The following is a 25,005-nucleotide window of genomic DNA, read 5'->3' as shown; positions in this document are numbered from 1 at the left end:
TCGGCAAGTCCTAGGCTCTGTGGTTTAACCCACAGCGCCACTTGCGTCCCGTAGTTTACCTAGACACACACATACCCTGACATGGTATCATCATTCGTTCACAGGAGAAGCAAGGACAGAAAGGCAGCTCCTCCTGGCATGTGTGTGGCTACTTGACCAGCTTTCTTCTGCAGTTTCCAAATATGCTCAAATGCTTCCACCTCTTTTCGAAACTTTTTTTTTTTTAAGGACCAATTTGCATGGAAACTGCTGAGCATTTTCTATATTTCTTTCATACTGTTTGGGGCTGACAGGTTTAGTGAAAATAAGTTGAACATACTGGGGTCGGAGAGAGAGAAATCCCTTTGAACTGTAACTACTCTTTCTCCAGGGTAGTAATTTTTGTAGAATTCTACTCCAGGGTGGGGATGCTCTAAAGTTATGATAGAACGACGGGGAAAGCGTTAGGAGGGATAAAGCAGCAGCCCCCCCTTCATCTCTCACATTTACATTTTTATCTCTACCTACCATTTTCTCTCGTTAAATGTCAGCGCTTTAAATCCAGCGCTTACCTCATCTTGATTTTGGGCTTCGACTTAACCTTCAGTCCCACCTCCGCTGCCCCCCACAAATGCCAGCGGTGAATAATGAACAACAGCTTGGAAACTGGAAATGCAAGAGTTTGCATATGGAGGGGAGGGACAGGCTGAGGTGAGGTGAGGACTTGCACAGGATAATGGGGACCTGAAGGCAGGTGCCAAGAGCTCAGAGCTCAGCCTTTCCCAACCAGGTGCCCTCCCATTGCCAGGACTAATCCCAGCCCTGGGCAAAAACACTTGGGGTTGAAGTAGAGACAGTGTGGGGTGTGGCCTGGGGGTGTGTGGCCTCCAGGAAGACCCAAAAGTCAGATGTAGAGGTTCCCCAACCCTAGCTTATATCAGCCATGACAATATTGCATGTTGGCATGACGACATATAGAAGAAGAATAAGAGTTTGGATTTGATATCCTGCTTTATCACTACCCTAAGGAGTCTCAGGGACACCGGTGGTGCTGTGGGTTAAACCACAGAGCCTAGGACTTGCTGATCAGAAGGTCAGTGGTTCGAATCCCCTCAACAGGGTGAGCTCCCGTTGCTCAGTCCCTGCTCTTGCCAACCTAGTTCAAAAGCCCGTCAAAGTGCAAGTAGATAAATAGGTACTGCTCCGGAGGGAAGGTAAACAGCGTTTCCATGTGCTGCTCTGGTTTGCCAGAAGCGGCTTAGTCATGCTGGCCACATGACCTGGAAGCTGTACGCCGGCTCCCTCGGCCAATAAAATGAGATGGGTGCTGTAACCCCAGAGTCAGCCACGACTGGACCTAATGGTCATGGGTCCCTTTACCTTTACCTAAGGAGTCTCAAAGTGGCTAACAATCTCCTTCCCCTTCCTTCCCCACAACACTCACTCTGTGAGGTGAGTGAGGCTGAGAGACTTCAAAGAAGTGTGACTAGCCCAAGGTCACCCAGCAGTTGCATGTGGAGGAGCGGGGAAGCGAACCTGGTTCACCAGATTACAAGTCTACCGCTCTTAACCACTACACCACACCAGGCCAGTTCTTTTTTGCAGTTTTTAAACCTCACTCAAATAGTATTGGGACACGGGTGGCGCTGTGGGTAAAAGCCTCAGCGCCTAGGACTTGCCGATCGTCAGGTCGGCGGATCGAATCCCCGCGGCGGGGTGCGCTCCCGCTGCTCGGTCCCAGCGCCTGCCAACCTAGCAGTTCGAAAGCACCCCCGGGTGCAAGTAGATAAATAGGGACCACTTACTAGCGGGAAGGTAAACGGCGTTTCCGTGTGCAGCTCTGGCTCGCCAGAACAGCGATGTTACGCTGGCCACGTGACCCGGAAGTGTCTGCGGACAGCGCTGGCCCCCGGCCTCTTGAGTGAGATGGGCGCACAACCCCAGAGTCTGTCAAGACTGGCCTGTACGGGCAGGGGTACCTTTACCTTTACCTTTTACAAATAGTATTCTAACCCCAGTTGCTTATGTCCTGGCTCCTGGCTCCAAACATGCAAGCAGATTCTCTTACTTGTAGGAAAGGAATGAGACCTTTATTCAGGAAAATATCAGCAGCAGACACAAGGCTCAAGAGTCACAGCTCAGGGGTTCGAGACAAGAAATTTGGAATTGGATGGAAATGACGAAGGTGACCCGAGAAGTTTTCCCATGCTGCACGACAAGCTTTTTATGATGGGGCATGGAGCCGGGGGGGGCAGCTAGGTACACTTGCCCTGACCATCAGTGAGCTAAGCTAGTTGGAGCCCCCCCCCCAAGGGATTGGCCACTTTTTTGTTTGAGTCTGTTTATTCTTATAAGCAGTGCTTTCCCCCCTAAAAAAAATGTTTAGGGGTACTTTCATTTTGGCTGCTCCCCTCCCCCTCACTTCCTTCCGTTCCCCACAACCCCCATTTGAGGGACTTGAGGTGGCGGTGGCGGCGCTGAGAGGATAGGAAGGCCCCTGGCACTACGGGGTCAGCTTGAGTGGGAAGGGGCGAACACTCGCCAGTTGGGTCTAGCACGGCAAAAGGAGGAGGAGGAGGAGCGCCGTCGTCTTCACTGTGGCCTCCCCAGATTCCCTTCCCCCGGCACCGGCAGGGAGAATGTTGGAGCTCCAGTCCACACTGCTACTGTGGAGACAGCTGGCATGTCGGTTTGCAGTCGGTTGGGGAAACACAAAATGTTTATGGGGTAGGCGTACCCCTGCGTCCTGCCAGAAAAAAGCACTGCTTATAAGACTCCCATCCTGGGCCTCAGATAAGGTTTGCACAGGCCTGCATGTGAGACCCTTGTGAGACTTGCCTGCTGTCAGGATTTGCAAAGATGCACTCCTTCAGGGCATGTGGATGTTAGGATTCTTTCCCCATGCTTGCAGTCATGGGATTGTTTTTAGCACATGACGGTGTATGTTTTCATTCCACAGTGTGGGAAGTGACGGAGACAGGGTGTTATGTTTTACTGTGTTCCGTGATGTAGGACTATTGTCCTTTGTTCTCTTTCTTTTCTGTCTGATGAGAAAGAGGAAGGAGATGAGTCAGAATGCTCCGAGTGTATTATATGTAAATAAAGTAGTTTAGCCAAAATGCTGTGCTGCGGCGTCTGTCACTTGAACTGCCAATACTCTGCAGAATCCTGAAATGTGCTGATTCCCTCAGAGGTATCAGTCGCTGTGATGTTCAGGCTGGAGAAAGACTTTGAAGCTCCCAAACAATCGACCAGGAGGGAGAGAACATGCCAGTTGGGCATGTGTCTCTGCAGGGTTCCTACTCGCGTGTAGGACAATCCTGACAGTGGATCCCCTCCCGTCTGGAAGGTAGCACTTGGTTTGAGGTGACAAGGCTGCACCCACCTGTTCAGCCTCCTGTTCAGCCATTGATACTTCCAGTTCTGCCCCCACCGTTGACAACTCCAAGCTCTCCCAAGCCTCTTTGCGCTGTAAGAAATTCGGGAGACCTGGCATCCGTGCTCCCTCTTCCCAAGTGACTGAGGTTGGAGTGGACAGGGCAGATCTGCCCTCTTTCAACTCAGGTTCCTATTATTCAGCCCCCCCCCCCCAATTTATTCTCTTGTTCCTGCATCAGAACCTGACGATCCAAACCCAAACATGCTTCAGGACTTTTGGCAGGATAGTGCTTATTGGGGGTGGGGATCCTTTATTGCTTTATTTTTGCATGGCTATTTAAGATAGTTTTTATGCCTGCTGCCCATATCATTTGCTTTTATGGGCTACTAATGTTTTCTTGTTGCATTTGCAAACACTCTCAAGAGGGGCTGATCTCAGTCGAAGGACCAGCCCCCTAAAGCAGAACGAACAAATGAATAAATCTATCTGTGCCACCGCACCTACTCCCCACCCACACACCCCAGTTAAAAGAAAGATACTAAAAGTCAGGACAATAATTCCTCCGTTGACTACTCTGGTTATTGCTTGTAATCTAGAGGAAATCAAATTAATTTTACACGAAGAACGACCTTCTTCTTAAGCAAGTGTAATTCCATATCTCTGGGGGTCTAGCTCACTCGTTGGCAAATTATCCAATTAAACACTAGTTCAAATCTGTTTTGGAGAAGATTGTCAGGGCTTGTAAATAAATAATTCGGGAAGAGGTTTTAATCTTCTGGGATGACCCCAAGTGGTACTGTCCCCAGGCCAAAAGATGGAATAAGAAGATGGAAAAAGTCACAGGATTTTTTGTGGTGATGGGGTTGTCTTTTCCTTTGATGGGACCACTTTGAATAGAAAGGACACATTTTAGCAGACGCAGTGAAAGGTCTGTAGTTAAATCTGCTGGTGAACTTTCAGGGATGGCTGCAATGGAGGCTCTCATTGTAGGCCAGACTCTTGTATTTCTAAAAGAAAACATTGTTGTACGGATCTTAAAGAGGAGGAGGAGATGGAGGTAATGCATTCTTGCAAAGTTAAGGTATATTGCAGCTGAGACTGAGGAAATCTGCCAAGTTTTCATTTCTCATTTTCCCGGTCTTCAGTTCTCTACATCTGCTTGCGCTTTGATTTGATTTTTTTAAAGTCCTCATGAAAATTCACCAGCTTTCTAATAAAACCTCTCCTAATATAAATTGTGCACATTATTTTCACTGGTATACAGTTTTTTATGCACACTTTCCCCAAGTATAGGCATTTTTATACACATTATGTGGCTGGAGAATTGCACTGCAAAACTGGGAGAAATGCGAATTTTCAAAAGATAGCTTTTTTGTTTCACTTGCAGGATTGTTTCAGAAAGTGCAAATTAGGCAGGTTCAACTTTCCATGCAAGCTGAATTAAATTTCTCTCCCATCCTAATTCCAGCCTTCCCCAGCATGGGGTCTACCAGATAATCTGGACTCCAAGAGCCTCATCCAATGTGGAATAGCAGGAGCTGTAGCCCAAACTCTTTGGGTGACCTATTCATTTCTCTATTACAATGGGGAAGAGCCTTAGGTCAGGGGTTCTTCATGCAGAAGATCCCAGGTTCAGTTCCTGCCATTTCTCCAGTTAGACAGATCAGCTCACAGGTTACCTCCAGGTTTCCAGCATTTTGCAAGAGGGATTCAGGCACATATTAGAAATTTTGGGCCAGATTTGATGTTCTCTGACCTCTTAGCAGAAGGGCCGTCATGGTAGGGTAAGGGTGAAAATGATTGTTGTGCAATACGAAATCCAGCACAACAGTTGTGCTATCGGAAGTATTGTAGGTCATAGCAATTTTCTAGGATTCTGTGCATATCTGAGCCTTCTCTTGTCCTCTCGCTTGGTGATGCATAAACGGTCACTCTACTCCTGACTGTCTCCTGAAATGATTTCAAATTTATGGGAAGAAAGCAGTGACTGGCATCTGAATCAGAATGAAGAAAGAAAGAAAAGTCCTGTGAGCCCTGCAAGATCTGCTTGTCTGGACCATTTCCACCTGGCCTGCAGGGCCAGGACTTGATTGCCTAAAGCTCCAGTCTGCTTCTGCCGTGTTCAATGTCTTGGGACCACCAAAGTGGTTTAAGGGCTGTTTTGGGGGAAAGATTTGAGTTGTGGAGATGCATTCTTCTTTTTTACTATATACCTATATCATGTTCTTACACCTTTTTTGTTGGAACTTATTGTGAATTATCAGAGGATTGTTTAATTTTATTGCACATTTGTTAACTAGAGATGTTTCCATTAGTGCATTGTTCCAATAGTGCATTGTACATATGGCTATACAAATTACGTTATGTCTTACAACTGTTAGTGAATTATGTTAAATGCTCTGATACTGTGAAGAGCTTTGAGCATAGCTTACTATGGAAAGGCAGTATAGGAATAACGCTGATGAAATATAATGTGATATATGTTTATTTTCTGGGTGTTATTCAATGTGAGTCCTTCTCAGAGTAGACCCATTCAAGTTAATAGACATGACAAACTTGGTTTCATTGCTTTCAATAGGTCCACTCTGGGTACTATTTAGTAGTAGTAGTTATCATCATTATCATTATCATCATACTATTTAGCTGAAGACAATCTTCTCCTCTTAGAAGCCTGTATTGAAAACAGACCCTTCTATTTCCATCCTTTCCAGAAGTGGCCTCTCATAACTAGAACGTCTGAATACATTGTCTCTGGTAAAATCGTCATTGTGGAAGTCCATCTGCCAGACACTAGACACATCGGAAGTTTAATAAACCCCCAATGGATAATTACGTAATTATTTGCTTAGGGTGAAAACAAATGCTTTAAAGATCTAAGAAGCTAAAGGTTAGTTTCTGCACAAATGTGTTTGCTTGCTCAGTTGACTTACTAGGATAGGATTTTTACCCTTTAGGAGGGAAATGGGGGGGGGGGCCCTGCAGAACCAAACAACCTCTGAGGTTGATTCATTTTGTGTCAAGAGACTGGAAACAAAGAGGCAAGTCAGACAGCATGGAGTATAACGAGGGCCACTTTATTAAACTGCAACATCAAGAATTTCTGAACTGCATTGGGAAAACCACACGCGGGAAATATTTAGTCCTCTATCAGCTCCCAAGCCAGCAGTGATCAGGTAAGCCTAACTTGCAGGGTGACCAGGTAGTGTTAAACTTTCTCTTTCTCCCTGCCACACCTCTTGCAGGTCTTCGCAATCCACGTGCCTGCAACTCCCACGGAGTGATGCGATCCTTGGAAATAATCCACACCCTGCCCTGTGGGTCCCCAGGGCCCTTTATGCAAGTTTCTAGAACCACAATGTTCACCTGATAAGTGTCTCAGGGTGCCAACCTTTTCCCTTTCCCGAACACACACCTTGTTGTCATCGTTTAGTCGTGTCCGACTCTTCATGACCCCATGGACCAGAGCACGCCAGGCACTCCTGTCTTCCACTGCCTCCCACAGTTTGGTCAAACTCATGTTAGTAGCTTTGAGAACACTATCCAACCTTCTCGTCCTCTGTCGTCCCCTTCTCCTTGTGCCCTCCATCTTTCCCAACATCAGGGTCTTTTCCAGGGAGACTTCTCTTCTCATGAGGTGGCCAAAGTATTGGAGCCTCAGCTTCAGGATCTGTCCTTCCAGGGCGCACTCAGGGCTGATTTCCTTCAGAATGGATAGGTTTGATCTTCTTGCAGTCCATGGGACTCTCAAGAGTCTCCTCCAGCACCATAGTTCAAAACATCAATTCTTCGGCAGTCAGCCTTCTTTATGGTCCAGCTCTCACTTCCATACATCACTACTGGGAAAACCATAGCTTTAACTATATGGACCTTTGTCGGCAAGGTGATGTCTCCACCTGCTAAGGACCAAATACAACTAATCAAGCTAATTTTCTGGGGGGTCCACCAGACTAACTGCACTGTGTGGGTGGGTGGGTGGGATAAGCTAAGGATATATTGGTTTAATAATCAAAGGATTGATAATCTGAACGTGATCAGTGTCAGAAGATTCAAGACAGAGAAAAAGTAGTTCTTTCATTCCACACTACATCAGGCACATCTGTGCTCATCTAACCAGGTATAGTCTACACTGAGTGGCAGCAGATCTCCGGCAGAGAAGAGCTTTTCACACCAACTGCTCCCTTCTAAATTTTAAGTGAAGATGCCTGGGCTTGAACCTGGGACCTTCTGCATGGAAATAAGAGACTCTACCACTCAGCTAACTCATGTCTTTTTGACTTGGACTGTTTTCCTTCTGATATCAGCTTGGAATTTTCTACCGAAGACACAAGTGAGCTGGCTTGAGTGATCCATGCTCGTAGGTCTACTCTCTTTCCTGTTATCTCATAATCCTATGTAAGGTACTGCCTGGGCTATAGATCATCTCACCTCTTCCGTGAACTCAGCGGCAGGCAAACCTCTGTCTTTCAGCTGGTGTCCTCAGCTTTTCCATCTGCAAGATAGGAATAATTATGCAGGCCACCCTTAAGGGGTTGTTGTAAGCAAGGTGGCCATGTAGGAAGCTCTCACTGGTCAGCTACCTCAGCATTGCCGACACTGACTGGCAGTCACTCTCCAAAGTTTAAGTTCTCTCCCAGAGATACCTGCGATTAAACCTGGGGCCTTCTGTGTGCAAAACCCCATAAGAGGCGGTGTCTGGAGGCGGTTGGAGGATGGATGGCGGCTAACAGATTGAGGTTGAATCCTGACAAGACAGAAGTACTGTTTTGGGGGGACAGGAGGCGGGCAGGTGTGGAGGATTCCCTGGTCCTGAATGGGGTAACTGTGCCCCTGAAGGACCAGGTGCGCAGCCTGGGAGTCATTTTGGACTCACATCTGTCCATGGAGGCACAGGTCAAATCCGTGTCCAGAGCAGCTGTTTACCAGCTCCATCTGGTACACAGGCTGAGACCCTACCTGCTTGCGGACTGCCTCGCCAGAGTGGCGCATGCTCTGGTTATCTCCCTCTTGGACTACTGCAACGCGCTCCACATGGGGCTACATTTGAAGGTGACCCAGAAATTACAACTAATCCGGAACGTGGCAGCCAGACTGGTGACTGGGAGTGGCCGCTGAGACCATATAACACCTGTCTTGAAAGACCTACATTGGCTCCCAGTACGTTTCTGAGCACAATTCAAAGTGTTGGTGCTGACCTTTAAAGCCCTAAATGGCCTCGGTCCAGTATATCTGAAGGAGTGTCTCCACCCCCATCATTCTACCCGGACACTGAGGTCCAGCTCCGAGGGCCTTCTGGCAGTTCCCTCACTGCGAGAGGCCAAGTTACAGGGAACCAGGCAGAGGGCATTCTCGGTAGTGGCGCCCTCCCTGTGGAACGCCCTCCCATCAGATGTCAAAGAGAACAACAACTATCAGACTTTTAGAAGACATCTGAAGGCAGCCCTGTTTAGGGAAGCTTTTAATGTTTGATGTACAGTGGTGCCTCGCAAGACGAAATTAATCCGTTCCGTGAGGCTCTTCGTATAGCGGTTTTTTCGTCTTGCGAAGCAAGCCCATTGACAGCTTAGCGGATTAGCGCTATTAGCGGTTTAGCGGCTATTAGCGATCAGCTGTTAAGCGGCTTATCAGCGGATCAGCTGATAAGCGGCTTAGCGGCTTAGGAAAAGGGGGAAAAAAGGGGGGGAAACCCGCAGGAACTCGCAAGACATTTTTGTCTTGTGAAGCAAGCCCATAGGGAAATTCGTTTTGCGAAGCGCCTCCAAAACGGAAAACCCTTTCGTCTAGTGGGTTTTCCATCTTGCGAGGCGTTCGTCTTGCGGGGCACCACTGTATTACAGTATTTTAATATTTTTTTGGAAGCCGCCCAGGGTGGCTGGGGAAGCCCAGCCAGATGGGCAGGGTATAAATAATAAAATTATTATTATTATTATTATTATTATTATTATTATTATTATTTGGAAGGGATGGGAGTGGGACGGGGATTTGAAAATGGGATAGACGCAATCTATTCAGAACAAAAGGCTAAATTGATAGTTAACAATGTGGTGACAGAAGAGTTTAAAATTGAAAAAGGAACACGACAAGGTTGCCCTATTTCCCCTCTGTTATTTATCTCGGTCCTGGAGGTGCTCCTGAATATGATTAGAGGGGACCGGTTGGTGGAAGGAATTCAGGTCGGAGCGAAACAGTACAAACTTAAAGCCTTTGCAGATGACCTAGTTTTGACTTTACAGGAGCCAGAATCTAGTACGAAAAGGGCATTACAACTGATTCAAGAGTTTGGTCGGGTGGTGGGATTTAAATTAAATAAACAAAAAACTAAGGTACTGGAAAAAATTTGACAACTTCAGAGTCAGAAAGGTTTCAGAAAGAGACAGAGTTAAATGTGGTAAAAAAAAGTAAAATATCTAGGGGTGAACATAACAGCAAAGAATCTGAGTCTATTTAAGGATAATTATGAAAAGTGTTGGTCAGAAATTAAGAGGGACTTAGAAAGTTGGTCAAGATTGAAACTTTCCTTGTTGGGCCGAATTGCTGCTATAAAAATGAATGTATTGCCAAGGATGCTGTTTCTTTTTCAGACTTTACAGATTGTGGACAAAATGGAGTGTTTCGGGAGGTGGCAAAGAGATATCTCTAAATTTGTCTGGCAGGGCAAAAAGCCCAGAATTAAGTTTAAAATACTAACTGACGCTAAAGAAAGAGGGGGGTTTGCCCTGCCAGACTTAAGGTTGTACTATGAATCAGCAGCTTTCTGCTGGCTGAAAGATTGGCTGTTTCTTGAAAACGCTGATGTTTTAGATTTGGAAGGATTTAACAATGCTTTTGGTTGGCATGCATATTTGTGGTATGACAAGGTTAAGATTCATAAGAATTTCAAGAACCATATTGTCAGGAAAGCAGTGTTTAATGTCTGGACAAAATATAAAGACTTATTAGAAAACAAGACCCCGAGGTGGTTATCACCTATGGAAGCTAAAGCAGTGAAAAGACCCAATATGGAGGTCAAATGGCCAAAGTATTGGGAAATATTAGAAAGAGATGGAGATAATTGGAGATTGCAGAGTACGGAGAAACTAAAAGATAAAGTGCGAGATTGGTTACATTACGCTCAGATTAAAGAGGCTTTTAAATTGGATAAAAAGTTAGGATTCCAGGTGGAAAAATCGAAATTGGAAACAGAACTGTTAGAACCTAAGACTAAATTACTTTCAAGAATGTATAACTTGCTGCTGAGGTGGAATACACAGGATGAAACGGTTAAATCAGCTATGATAAAGTGGGCACAGGACACTGGGTATAATATCATGTTTGCTGACTGGGAAAAGTTATGGACCACCGGTACGAAGTTTACGGCATGTAATGCCTTGAAAGAAAATATTATGAAAATGATATATAGGTGGTAAATGACCCCAGTCAAGCTGGCAAAAATATATCATTTGTCCGATAATAAATGTTGGAAATGTAAGGAAACTGATGGAACGTTCTTTCACCTCTGGTGGACTTGCCCTAAGGTGAAGGCCTTCTGGGAAATGATATATAACGAGTTGAAAAAGGTATTTAAGTATACCTTTCCCAAGAAACCAGAGGCCTTCCTTCTGGGCATTGTGGGCCAGAGGGTGTTAAAGAATGATCGAACATTATTTATGTATGCAACAACAGCAGCAAGGATACTTGTCGCTAAATATTGGAAAACTCAAGATTTGCCCACGCTGGAAGAATGGCAGATGCAACTGATGGACTATATGGAACTTGCAGAAATGACTGGCAGAATCCGAGACCTGGGAGAGGAAGCCGTGGAAGAGGATTGGAAGAAATTTAAGGACTATCTACAAAAACATTGTAAATTATATGAGTGCTAAGAAGGATGAGAGATTTGAAACTAATAGGGCCCATTAAGTTAGTTGATAGTACTATGAGAATGAGTGAATTTTATGAGAAAAATAAATTTTGAATAAACATTGTGTTTAAAATTAGATATTTAAGACCTAGATAAAAATTTTTCAAAATTAGGGACAAAACATTGGAAATGTGTTTAATAAGAATTGAAATAAGATGATAAGTTGCTGGCTAAAGCATTATAAATTTGGAACGCAGGAGCGTGAGATGTGAGGAAGTCCAAAGGATGAAGAAAAGATGGGTACTGTAAGATGTTAAATTATATGCTTGTTCTTTCTTATGTTTATTTTCTGTTTATTCTGTCTTTTCTCTATTGTATTAACAAAATTCTTAATAAAAATTATTATAAAAAAATAAAATAAAGCAGATGCTTTAATGCTGAACAACTTTAAAGATGACAGTTCCCTATTTGGAGGAGTTTTCTGGAAAAGATGCTACCCAGCCTGATTTAAAGCTAAAGAAGCCTAAGAAGGGAGAGCAGCAGGTGCCTTGAAGCTGCCTACCAGCAGGTAGCATTTGTATAGCACACTGAGCAGGTACAGAGCTCATCTGGTCACAGTCTTCCCCACTAGAGGGAGTTGTATTTTGTAATTCTATTTAAATGAGTAATCATGCCTATCTTTCCACCTGCACATATAAATTAACATATGCAAATGGAATGCAAATGTGCATCCCTTCTCCCTTTCTGGAGTGAAACATTTCTTTCTTTTTGGAAACACAAAGGGGAGGGATGAGATGATCCACCAATTCTATCCTGTTTGAACCCATTGCATGCTGCCACTTCCTGGCTGCAACTGCAAGTATCTTTTTAATATTAAAGTCGTTAAATGCTCATCATGCTATGAGCATTATAGCTCATAATGCTATGAGCATGTTTCACACGCTGAAAATGCACAGTGGAATCTGGAGAAGTGCCAGTTAGAAGCTGAGCTCTGTTCCTTGCAAACATTCTTGGATTGTTGGATGCTGAAAAGCAGACCAAACACCTTTCTCTCCCATTCCTAGAAAGGGTTCAATTCAGAAGTGAGGCTTCAAACCAGAATAATACTTGTGAAGTGGTAGGAAAGTACTTGAAAGTTGCTACCAAAAAACCCAAATAAAAAACAGTACAGTTACACCTTGGTTGTCGAACACCCTGGAACTCGTACGCTTTGGCTCCCGAACGCTGCAGACCTAGAAGTGATTGTTCCAGTTTGCGAACGTTCTTTTGGAACCCAAACATCTGACAGGATTTCTGTGGCTTCTGATTGGCTGCAGGAGCTTCCTGCAGCCAACCAGAAGCCACAATTTGGTTTCCGAACGTTTTGGAAGTCAAATGTACTTCTGGAACAGATTCCACTCGACTTCCAAGGTACGACTGTATTGTTTGTTCATTTGGGCTCAGAAGCAACAGAAGTTAAAAAGGAAAGTGGGACACACACACACACACAGAGAGAGAGAGAGAGAGAGAGAGAGAGAGCAGAACACCCAGAAGCGGAATTTACAGCCCTCGCTCCTTGCCTAGGCAAGGGCCAATCTTGGCTCTGCACATGGTTAATTGAGGTTCATATCCTCCTCCCAGCATGCCTCCAATTAATTAGTAACGAGGTTAATTTTCGTTTTCCATCAATTGCACTGTAAGCAAACCTCCCCGGTCCCGTTCAGTGAAAGTGTGTGTGTGTGGGGGGGTGCGTGAGGTGGGGGAAATGAGAAAACTAATCAATAAATACCCTGTCACAAATGAGGGGTCAGTGGGAAAGAGAACAAAATAAATCCCGGCTGGGAATTTGCACTGATAAAGATCGAAAGAACAAAAAATCCACTTGTCTGTAGGGGGTGGCGGGGGAGAAAGAAAGAAAGCTCTTAATTTGGCTGAATGACCAGCTGGCTTGGCTTTGTTTTCCAGCAACCTTAATTATCCTGCAAAGAACAAGGCTTGCTTATCAAGGCTGAAATGTGAATCACGCTGTCGGTGCCAAGGAGATGTGAAAGGCCTGAGCACAACTTGCAATGCAGGAAGAAAGAAGAAATTGGGACCATTCCTGAGGCCAGTTGATGCGCTGGTTGAAGCCCAGAAAGTTGGAAGATGCTGACAGTTTCAATACTCTACATTTAGCATTTTTCCAAACTCACATGCGGTCCTATACATTTCTGCAGTAATTTGGCATTTTAAAAAATCCCAGGAAAATTAGTTGGTGTTTTAGTACAAATTTCTCCTAAGCACATTTGGGTATGCGGTTTTGACTAATATACACATTTGTGTAAGCAATTTACTCTAATATAATGCATTTTTGTAACAATATCCACTAATATATGTTTTTAATGATCATTCCCCCCACTATATGCATTACATAGCTGGCAAAAATTCAGAGAAGCGTGAATTTTAAAGGATAGCTAGCTGTACTTTGGGTCAATGTATTAAAGACCCTTTTCAGCAAGCGATATCTGTATTGGATTTGAATTTTTTCTCCATGTGGAATTGTTTTCAATTGCTTTCATTATTGCTGTTTTCGTTATGAAATCACTTTGAGTTCTTTTGTGGGAAGCGATTCACCAATAAAGCATATACTGTAAATGCAATGTTTCTATATAGCATGGTTCTGAAAGGATAATACATTTGCAAAGCAAACATTTATATATTACAAGAGATAATGCAAGGGAGAGTGGGACCCTCAGCTCCATATAGCAGGGGAGAGAAGGAGGTGTCGGAAGCTGAAGAGGTAACAGGGTTTAGTGAGCAGGCAGAGTCTGTGGCAGAAGAAGCTAGGGCATCTCTCCTCACTGCTGCGACAGGACCAGGAGAGTTATGAAGTGGGAGGACCCAAGACAGACATGCCAGCGTAGTCTCAAATTGCTTGGGAAGGACCTGGGGGAGAAGGAGACTTAGGTAGCTGTGGGGAACTTCAGCGTCCACAACTGTCTCATAGGGGCAAGACCTACTGAGAAGAGTTGCTGTGCTCATTAGCCCTAGCACTCCTGAGCACACCTTGATTCTTCTAATAAAGAGTTAACTTCACTTATTCTGTGTGATTTAATTCTGGGTCGAGCCTTTCAATGGCCACATGAGGTATTAGGTGGGACCAAAGGGGGGGAAAGTGGGTGGAGGAACTGTCTACCTTTGCACAGTATAAATCAGGTTTATATGCACAGATCTCTCCCACCAGGCAAGAAAGTGGCTCTATAACACTTCGAGCACATGTGCACTTCAGGCACATGTACCAACTCTGAAAGATGGTATAGAGGTGTGTGGTCTAGAGAAATTCCCCGAATAGGAAATAAATATGGTTCATAGTGCAATCTTTGACATATCTAGGCCCCACTGAGCTCAAAGGCACCTGCCTCTAGAGAAATATCTATTACATGGATGAAGAACCTCAGGTCTGGGGACATGATGTGGCCCTCCACACCTCTCTACCTGGCCCTCAGAACTCTCCGCATGCTGTACCTTCACTGGTCCTTGCTTCACAACCTCACAGTGATTTTTTTTTCCTGGCAGGAATGAGTTGTTGAACTCTGAAAAGCCTTCCTTTTCACGGTGGCGGGCTGGCTCACCTATGAGGCAAGATGAGGCGACCGCCTTAGGTGGCAGGATCCACAGGGGCAGCAGATCCCGATGTAAATCGTTATTCCCCCGTGTTCCTGATGTAGGTCTTCATTCACCCCTTCATTCAGGCCTTCTTCACTCGTGGGGAGAGAACCATTTAGTGGTTCACCTCAGGTGCCAAAATGTATTGGGCCAGCCCTGGAGAAAAGTGTGCGTGAGTGTGTGCGGTGTGCAGTGTGTGCGGTATCAGTGTGCACAAAGGGAACATTTAAATTAATCACTCCCCCCACGTTTGTCTCTTGCTCTGCCCACCACTGGCATATGGCCCCTGGAAGGTTGCCTAGAAGGGACTGTGGCCCTTGGGATGAAAAAATGTTTCCCACCCATTCCACATAGCATTGTAGTCCAAATGGGGTACTTTTTATTGGTAGTATAGCCTCCTCTTAGCAAAGGGACAAGAGATCTTGTCAATATGATGGGTAAAGAGACCCGCAGTTTCTATCTATGTACTCATCACCCTGCCACGATGTCTTCCAATTTAAAACAATGAGCCATTTGTCCTAAACGCTCAAGTTGGGCAGGCCATCATAATTCAGCTCTATCTCCAGCAGTTGGAAGTGATTTATCTGAGCAAAACACACCTTTGCAGACAGTAAATTTGACCTGAATGTCCCAACCTTGGTGTGTTTATCCACTGTTAATGCAGGAAGGTTGCAAACCATATCAAGATTCGCCCCCCCCCCATTCTTTATCATCAGCCAACAATTCTGGTGGGGATCAACCGAGCGCCAGAACATCAACAGCTGCTGCCATCTGGTTCCACCTCTTGCATCTCAATAATCCTCAGGTATGAAGATAAAAGAGAGAGCAAACACTAGAGAGAAGGGCTGTGGAAGGCGAAGGGACAAAGCAGTCACAGCAAAACACCCATTTTGCTGTAAGGAAATGAAATAAAGTTAAAGCAGGTCCATCAAGACAGGATTTTGGGACAGGGGTTCATGGCCTCACTAAGCAGATGGCATCAGGGCTGACTTACAGCACTAAAAGAAAGTAATATGTTTTATCTATTTATTTGCTGGGAGATTTAAAAAGTGCCTCCAGGAGGGGGATAAATTTGATTCAGCTCACATTTAAAGGCAAACCTACCGCATTTATACTTTCCTAACAATGCATGAACCAAAACGCACCCATCCTCCAAAATTTGCATTTCTCTAATGCACTACTCTAGCTAGGTAATGTGAACAAAATGCATATATATCAGGGTAAAGTTTCCACAAAAATGCATATATTAGTGAAAATGGCACACACAAATGCATTATTTTAGGGTATATTGCTTTGCAAAAATGCGTCTGTTGGGGAAACTGCATTTTTTAAAATGTGTATGTTAAAATGCTGGTAAATCTTCATGAGGACTTTTTTTGGGGGGGTCTCAAACTGGTGGGAAAAGTGAAGAACTAAACAGAAGATTGGAAAAAATGAGAAACTGAGAGAAACTGAAATTGATAGATACAGGGAACCAGGCAGAGGGCCTTCTCAGTAGTGGCGCCAGCCCTGTGGAACACCCTCCCATCAGATGTCAAAGAAATAAACAACTATCTCATGTTTAGAAGACATTTGAAGGCAGCTCTGTTTAGGGAAGTTTTTAATGACTGATGTCTTAATGTATTTTTAATCTTGTTGGAAGCTGCCCAGAGTGGCTGGGGAAACCCAGCCAGATGGGCGGGGTATAAATAATAAATTATTATTATTATTACCCACCCCTAACAGTTTCATAGCCAAATGTTGTTGAAGAGGTGTAAAAAATTTTTTTTAAAAAAATTGCAAACTCAGCAAGATTAAAACAAAACAACCACGTCCACAATTGTAGAATAAGAAATAAATCTGCAACAGCCTTCAAAAGCCACCTAAATATCAAAACAGCAGGAGCTTTGCTAATTTCTATTGGTTGCTCATTCCAAAGGCCTTGAGGGGCAACACTAAAAGCTCAATACTTAGTGCATACTAAGTGCACAACTGAGGCATGCAGTACTCTTAGCAATGCGCCACCTGAGAAGCAGAGTTGCCAGGCATGGGTACATGGGGCGAGGAGGTCCATTTACCCCCTCCCCAGGAGCCCCCACTCTTAGATGCTTTAAGTCCAAAGTATAAAATTCCCTAAAGTGTGCCAAGGAGCAGGTTTGCTTAACATGGAACCCGGTGCACCAAACACAGCCCCTCAGCCAAGCAGGGTGCCAAGAGTAAACCATAGGGAGCTATTGGAGGAAACCAAGGAACTGGGAGGCAGGAGCTTTGAGTCAGCGCTAATGGACACACACTAAAGCACATAGAAGCCAGGAAGGCTGTACTGGTCAGACAGCAACCCGGTGCAGAAGGACATTTAGCTCTGGCATAGGCCACATCTGACCCAGAAGGGTTGTTTTTATACCCAACTGCTTGCTACCCTGGAGGTTAGGAAGATTTAACAACCCATTATTATGATTAGCATTATTATTTATTAAATTTGCTAGTTTTTTCCTGCCCATGGCAGCCCAAAGTACCAAACAGATAATAAATCCCACATAGATACATTAAAGGGACACAGGTGGCACTGTGAGTTAAACCACAGAGCCCAGGATTTGCTGATCAGAAGGTCGGTGGTTCAAATCCCCGCGACGGGGTGAACTCCCGTTGCTCGGTCCCTGCTCCAGCCAACCTAGCAGTTCAAAAACACGTCAAAGTGCAAGTAGATAAATAGGTATCACTCCGGCGGGAAGGTAAACGGCGTTTCCGTGCACTGCTTTGGTTTGCCAGAAGCGGCCTAGTCATGCTGGCCACATGACCCGGAAGCTGTATGCCAGCTTCCTCGGCCAATAAAGCGAGATGAGCGCCGCAACCCCAGAGTCGGCCACAACTGGACCTAATGTCAGGGGTCCCTTTAACTTTACTTTTAGATACATTAAAATCAAGAGGAAATAAAAATACATTACAAACACCCGACCCGCTTCTCAAAGGTTATAGAGTTTTTGACTGGCACCTGAAGGCAAATAATGATGGTGCCAGGTGAGCCTCTCTGCGTTCTGAGAATGGGGAGCCACCATCAACCACATCAAACAACCAGCACCCCAGAATGACTTGAGACAGGGGGCTGAGCAGAGCATCAATCTGAAACAGAAGCTGATGCTGGGGGACTCCAACTCCCATCAGCCAGCGCAGCCAGTGGGTCAAGGATGGGAGCTGTAGTCCAACAACATCTAGAGGGCTCCAGGATGCCCCATCTAAATCATGGGTGGGGAACCTACAGCCTGGAGGCCTGTCCTCTTCATTCAGACCCCTCCCCAATGTATTTTTCCACCCACCTTCAGTGATTTTCACCTGGCTGGAATGTGTCCTTGAACTCTTATAATGCCTCTAGTTGGCCTAGGGGGAGGACAAAGGTGTGGGCGTTTGTGTGTAAGGGAAAAATTACATTGGCTGCACTGCCCACTTTTGTCTCTCCCCACCCCCGGCATGTGGCCTCTAGAAGGCTGCCTGGAAGGAAATGTGGCCCCCCTCCAGGAAAGAAATAGTTTCCTAACACCCCTGATCTAAAGATGCTGTTCTCACTTCTTCACTTTCTGACACCCTGATTGCAGAGTTATCTTTTTTTCAAACTGCCGTTTCAATTCTATTCGGTAACCCAGCAGACAAGAAAAGAGTGTTGTGTTGTTCTTGTTTCTTTTTTAAAAAAATAAAAGTAAAAATACAGCTATCAGAGAGAAATGCAATAGCATTTGGCACCATTAAGTGCCAATGTGACATGCGAGTTGGTCTGAAATTGACAGATTAAAGCCATGGCACAAACCACTCTTCAACCTTGACTAATGGTATAATAATTAACTGCTTGTCACTAGGCAACCACTTGGCTCCTATTATTCACCTCCCCAAAATTTTTTTACTCAAATATTATCTCTCTCCCCCATATAGTCTAATTTTTCCCTCTTTCCAAATAATAACATGTGTCAATATTTTTAATAAATGGGTCAAAGAGTAAGCTCCGGACATAAAAAATCTTGGAAGATGATATCCCTTGTTCCAGCCAGCAGAGTAATTTGGGGCCAAAGAACACACTAGAGAGAACGAGGGGCGTCCAATTGTCTTGTCCAATGAGCCACGGTCAAAAAGCCCGTTTATTAAACACCTCCCTCGCCTGCCCCACAATTACAGAGCCATCCTTGTACGTGGTGTTATGAAAAAGAGGGATTTGATTTCACAGCCTTTAGAAACTGCTGAACAATGCCAAGTGTTCAATCTTTTCATGGTGTGTTCTTCCAGCGATCTGCACTATCCATGCAAAGTCGTGTCAGGCCACTTTAGGCAGCCATGGCTTCCTCCCGAAGAATATTGAGGACTGTCGTCGCCTACGGTTGCTGAGATGAGTTAGGAGACTCCCTATTCCCCTCACAGAGCGACAATTCCCAGAGTGGTTTCACAGTCAAACACTCTTCTCTGAGGACTCTGGGAGATGTAGCTCTGTGAGGGGAATAGGGAGTTTGCTAACTCATCAGTATTGTTTACACTGACTGGCAGTAGCTGATTGTGAATAAGAAGGCAGGTGGGTGGGGGCTGGGGAAGAGCATGCTGAGGTTATTGCGGCAGCTCCCAAATTGCCCATATTGGGATTAATCCACTGGGATTATGTTTGGACCAATCGTCTGAACGTGGAATTACATAAACTATACACAAGAAACAGGTATCTTCCATAGCCTGACACACTTTTACACAGTCTTCTGTACGGTGTGTTGTAGACCACTGACTTTTGCATTCACAGCTTAGTGACAGGATTGGCCCGTCCATGAGGCGGACTGAGGCAGCCACCTTGGGTGGTGGAGTCTAAAGGGTGGTGACACCCTGCCCGCCACTGCTGGAAAAATGAGGATAAGAGGCTATAGGAGTGACTTCCAGATTCCTGCAAGATCTTCCATAACCCCTGTAAGCAAGGCTTTGGTGGTGGGCAGATAGCAGAAGGGGACACCTTCCCATTTCCCACCGCTGGCTAGTAGAATCATACTGTAGAATTCTAGACCTGGAGAGAGTCTTGTAAGCTGCCTGTTCCAACACCCAGTTCAATTCTGGAAATCCAAAGTTAGAACATTCTCCGGCTAGCCTCTGCTTGCAGTCCTCCAGTCAACAAGAACTTACTACCTCACTAGGTAACGGGTTCCATCATCAAATTGCTCATGCTGTCAAGATCTTTATCCGAATGCTTGACTGAATTCCAAAACTACAGACTGTGGAGAGTACAGATGTGAAAATGGTCACATTTCTGTTCAATATGGTCTAGAACTGTGCTTGCACACTAAACAGTACCGGGGCAGTAAACGGTTTCTCTTACCATTGCCAGTGGAAGAACACCAACTAGATCTTTCTGGCTTACGTAGATCTTGGAGATGCCAAGGTCAGATGTTCTGTCTCCCGGATACTCGACTTGCCACGTAATAAGTTGGGTGTCTGGCAATTCACTAAGATCTTCTATTTCAAAATCAATTTGCATGATCTCAGAGGGTGGAGCATTGGTGCTGAAGGAAGAGAGAGGAGGGGAAAACATTGTCAGTGTGCATGGTACATTGTGGTAAGAATTCACCTCTACACCACCTTGTTTGTTATCCAGGTGAGGAACAACCAACCTTTTGAATAAACCACAGGACCAAGGAAATTATTTTCAAGTCCAGCATCCAGATTTAGGAACCCAGCGCTTGTTATAGCTTTTGCAATAGGACAGAGCTCACTCAACTCAACCTGCCAGTGGAAAAGGTCTGCCCCAAGGCATTTCAGAACAAAAGCTTATATAGTAGTTCAAACAAAGAGTCATAAAACATCCTCACATACATCAGGAAATGTTACTGGTCATGAGAAGTAAAACACCCATGGCTCCATACTGGTATCTTCAATCCCACAATCACCTTGGAGTGGCCCCGATGTGCCCAGATTATTTGACCATTTTAGGTCTTGGATGTCCAACATTGCCCTGGCAACCTAGCCTTCAATGGGATGAATCGAGCATCATAAAATCCTCTTCCTGGGTCTCAGATAGCTTCAAGGATAGCTGATTTACCCTCCGGTGCTAAAACATCCTGCCATTTGTATCACTTTCAGGGGTAGATAAAGAGAGATTGAATGCAACATAGGAGGGAGAACACACAAAAATCAAGCCTAATATATTCTCAAAGGTTAAATGCAATCAAAGTGAAACATTGAAACATTATTAAAAGAATAAAAACCTTCATCTGGGGTCTCTAATTCTTAAACCAACATGAAGTTAGGCTCCTGCCCCACGAAGATTACAGTCTGAACCTCCACAGCAGGGCCAGAATCAAGGGTCAACATGACCAGGCAACTACTAAGGGACGCTACCCCTACAGACCATAAAAGAACTGTTTGCCGTATATTTGGAAACGGACTCCCTCCTCCCACCATTCGGCATGTGCTTACTCAGCTCAGGTTTCAAACTATGCCCACAGAATATCCGACTAGCAAATTCTTTAACATGCCAATAAATGACTCTATTTGTATATATGGATTAGGCCAGATCAAAGATATGGTGTACTATCTTATTTATTGCTCTTTATATGAGAGCAATAGTAATAGAGTCCTCCATTCACTCCAGAATTTCTTAGAAGGTCAGATGATTTCAGGACTAGATGATTTCAGAACTAGATTTTGATGGTCAAGGAAGATACGTCTGTTACCTATAGAGTAGCTTTTCATGTGCTAGAAGTGAGAAATTTAATGGTCTACCTTTTTTTTTTAAAAAAAGCACTGTTGCCTGCCACAGGGATTTTTTAAATAATCTAAATGATTTGGAGAACTCTATACTCAGAGCAGACCCATTGAAATTGGAGGCATTGACTAACTTGAGAGACCATTCATTTAAGTAGGTCTATTCCAAAGCTCACATTCCCAGCAGGTTCGCACTCCTGACTCAGCGGCATCTACGCTGGCTTGGTCATGTGCACAGAATGGAAAATGGCAGGATCTCCAAGGACATGCTCTGTGGGGAGCTGGCTTCAGGCACCAGACCCATTGGCAGACCAACTCTATGCTGCAAGCATGACATGAAGGCTGGCAACATCAACCCCGTCATGTGGGAATCCCTTGAACACAACACTGTGCCTGGAGATAGACAGTCAGGTTGTGCATCCACAGCAAAGCTGGGTGCCAGGCAGGGCAAATGAGGGGTGTGCATTGGGGAGAGTTCTGGGGGCCAAAGCAAATATCTGAAGGGTTGCCATGTGGAAGATGGAGCAAGTTTGTTTTTTGCAGCACTAGGAAGTAGGACCTAAAACAATGGATCCAGATTACAAGAAAGGAGATTGTAGCTAAACATGAAGAATTTTCTCATGGTAAGATCTTTTGCACTGTGGAACAGACTGTCTGGGAAGATGGTGGCTTCTCCTTCACTGGAGGAATTCATGCAGAGGTTGGATGGCCACCTGTCAGGGATTCTTTAGCTGTGATTCCCATATTAAAGTGGGTAGAACTAAATGGCCATTAGTGTCCCATCCAAGCCTACAGTTCTGATTCTATGGAAGGTTATTGTCAGGGCACTGAAAGGGGGGAGGGAGGAAGAAACGTACATAGAGCCTCTGACTTTGCTGAGCAGTAACACCTCGTCTTGAGAGTCCCATGGACTGCAAGAAGATCAAACCTATCCATTCTTAAGGAAATCAGCCCTGAGTACTCACTGGAAGGACAGATCCTGAAGCTAAGGCTATAATACTTTGGCCACCTCATGAGAAGAAAAGACTCTCTGGAAAAGACCCTGATGTTGGGAAAGATGGAGGGCACAAGGAGAAGGGGACGACAGAGGATGAGATGGTTGGACAGTGTTCTCGAAGCTACCAACATGAGTTTGACCAAACTGCAGGAGGCAGTGGAAGACAGGAGTGCCTGGCGTGCTCTGGTCCAAGGGGTCACGACAAGTTGGACACGACTAAACGACTAAACAACAACAACAAAACACCTCGTCAGAGACTGGTGAGAGCGAAGCCTCAGGAGAACCGGAGGAGGAAAGGAGGGGGGAAATGAGGCAAAGGCTCACAGAGGTTACTGCGAGCCTCAGCACCGCTCCCAAGCAGGTGGAAACAGGCATGCGGCTTCCATTGCCTAGTTTTTACAAGGGAGTCAAATGTAAGGAAAAGAGGAAGAGACTGGGGGTGTCGAGATTCTTATGCTGGGGGGGGGGGGCAGGAAGAACCCACTCTCAGAATCTGCTAGTGACTGAGGCAGACATGAACTTTGGACTTCTGCACTGTACATAGGGTAAAGGTAAAGGGACCCCTGACCATTAGGTCCAGTCGTGGCTGTCTCTGGGGTTGTGGCGCTCATCTTGCTTTATTGGCTGAGGGAGCTGACGTACAGCTTCCGGGTCATGTGGCCAGCATGACTAAGCCGCTTCTGGCGAACCAGACCAGCGCACGGAAACGGCGTTTACCTTCCCGCCAGATCGGTACCTATTTATCTACTTGCACTTTGATGTGCTTTTGAACTGCTAGGTTGGCAGGAGCTGGGACTGAGCAACAGGAGCTCACCCTGTTGCGGGGATTCGAACCGCCAACCTTCTGATCGGCAAGTCCTAGGCTCTGTGGTTTAACCCACAGCGCCACCCACGTCCCTGCACTGTACATAGTTTGCACCTAATAAAACCTGTAACAAGGTAGGTCGGAGTCCTGGCTGTTTACTCGTGAGCAACCATACACATCCCTGACAGTTATGTCTGGCTACAGATAGGTAGCCGTGTTGGTCTGCCATAGTCAAAACAAAATAAAAAAATTCCTTCCAGTAGCACCTTAAAGACCAACTAAGTTAGTTCTTGGTATGAGCTTCCGTGTGCATGCACACTTCTTCAGTTATGTCTGGCCACAAGGCCTCAGGCTCCCTACTCCTGCAATATATTGCCATATGATTGGGCTCTCAGCGGCAGCCTTGCTGCCTCCTTTTGCACCAACTGCAATTCCCAGACACTTTCCAGGGGCTGCTCTACACAGAGCATGTTTCAGTAGCAGTCTAACCTGAAAGCAATGTATGAATATGCAACATTTTCATTTGCTTTGAATTCTCGGCAGCTGAAGGGTTACCCGCCCGGCTCCACTAGCCTATCCTGCTCATTTTCATATGTGTCCTTCGCGGGCGTGATGCTACAGAATCCTTTATAGCTCAAAAATGATTCACAACCAGAAGGGAATATGAATGCCATGAAAAAGGAGAGATTTAAGGCAGGGGAGCTACGTGAGCCTTAAAGGGCTTGATCTTGTAAACCTTTATAATAAAACCAGCCACTGTGTAGGAAGCAGAGCTGTAAAGATTCAACAGTACATCCATGCCGAGGCGAACTCAACTCAACCGGCAACTTTTATAGGGAAGTCGGGGTGGGGGGCAGCGAAAGGGGAGGAAGAGTTTGACGGGGAAGTTTTGCCTTGTCTGGCAACACTTTAGAAACGCCCGCCAATTACTGGGGTTTTACAGATCTCAGAGTTTGTGTGCCTGTAGCGCAGAGCTCTGAGCCAGATGGATGCGCCAGAGAGCATGAATTGGCAGTGACAGGAGATGGCCAAAGGAGGCTTGAGATCAAGGAAGGAAGAAAATAATAATAATGCAAGTCTGTAATTAAAATTAAATGCACTCAAACAGACAGATGGGTTTGTGTGCATTTGGCAAGTCATTGCATGCAAGGGCAGAACCATGTCAGGTTTCAGCGGGTAGGATCCAATGCTAGTTCTACTCAGAGTAGGCCAGCTGAGACTAACTGCGGTCCATTGATTTCAGTGGCTCTATTCTGAGTAGGACTGAGCTATAGTCCAACTCGAAGTAGACCTATTGAGACTAATGGAGACAAGATAGTTGCTGTCATTCATTTCAATGGGTCTACTCAGAGTTGGACTGACATTGGATATGACCCAGTGTTGGGAAGGTTTAAACCAGGGTTTCCAGGTTGATGGAGCTGCGCAGCGGTGAATACAGATCTGGAGGTCAAAAGGGGCCTGGGGTGGACAAAAAATTAATAATGCACAGTGGTACCTTGGTTCTCGAATGGCTTAGTTCTCGAACAAATTGGAACCTGAATGCTGCAAACCCGGAAGTAAGTGTTCCGGTTTGTGAATGTTTTTCAGAGTCGAACATCCAACGCGGTTTCTGATTGGGTGCAGGAAGCTCCTACAGCCAATCGGAAGCCACGCCTTGACTTTTGAACAGTTTCGGGAGTCGAACGGACTTC

The 25,005-nt window shown here is 45.3% G+C and overlaps 1 protein-coding gene across 1 annotated transcript in view; it reads right to left on the bottom strand.

Annotated features, from left to right (window-relative positions):
* LOC307204695 (transmembrane protein 132D-like) overlaps positions 1-25,005 on the bottom strand; it is a 500,406-nt gene that overhangs the window by 124,706 nt on the left and 350,695 nt on the right. Inside the window, exon 4 of the mRNA XM_079956511.1 lies at positions 20,128-20,311. Coding sequence (XP_079812637.1) covers positions 20,128-20,311 — 184 coding nt within the window. The remainder of the gene's footprint in view (positions 1-20,127; positions 20,312-25,005) is intronic.

Source organism: Podarcis cretensis (genome assembly GCF_951804945.1).
Source record: "Podarcis cretensis genome assembly, chromosome: 16".
Classification (NCBI taxonomy): domain Eukaryota; kingdom Metazoa; phylum Chordata; class Lepidosauria; order Squamata; family Lacertidae; genus Podarcis; species Podarcis cretensis.
The sequence above is the reverse complement of the archived record's forward strand: the minus strand, read 5'-3'. Positions and strand labels throughout refer to the sequence as shown.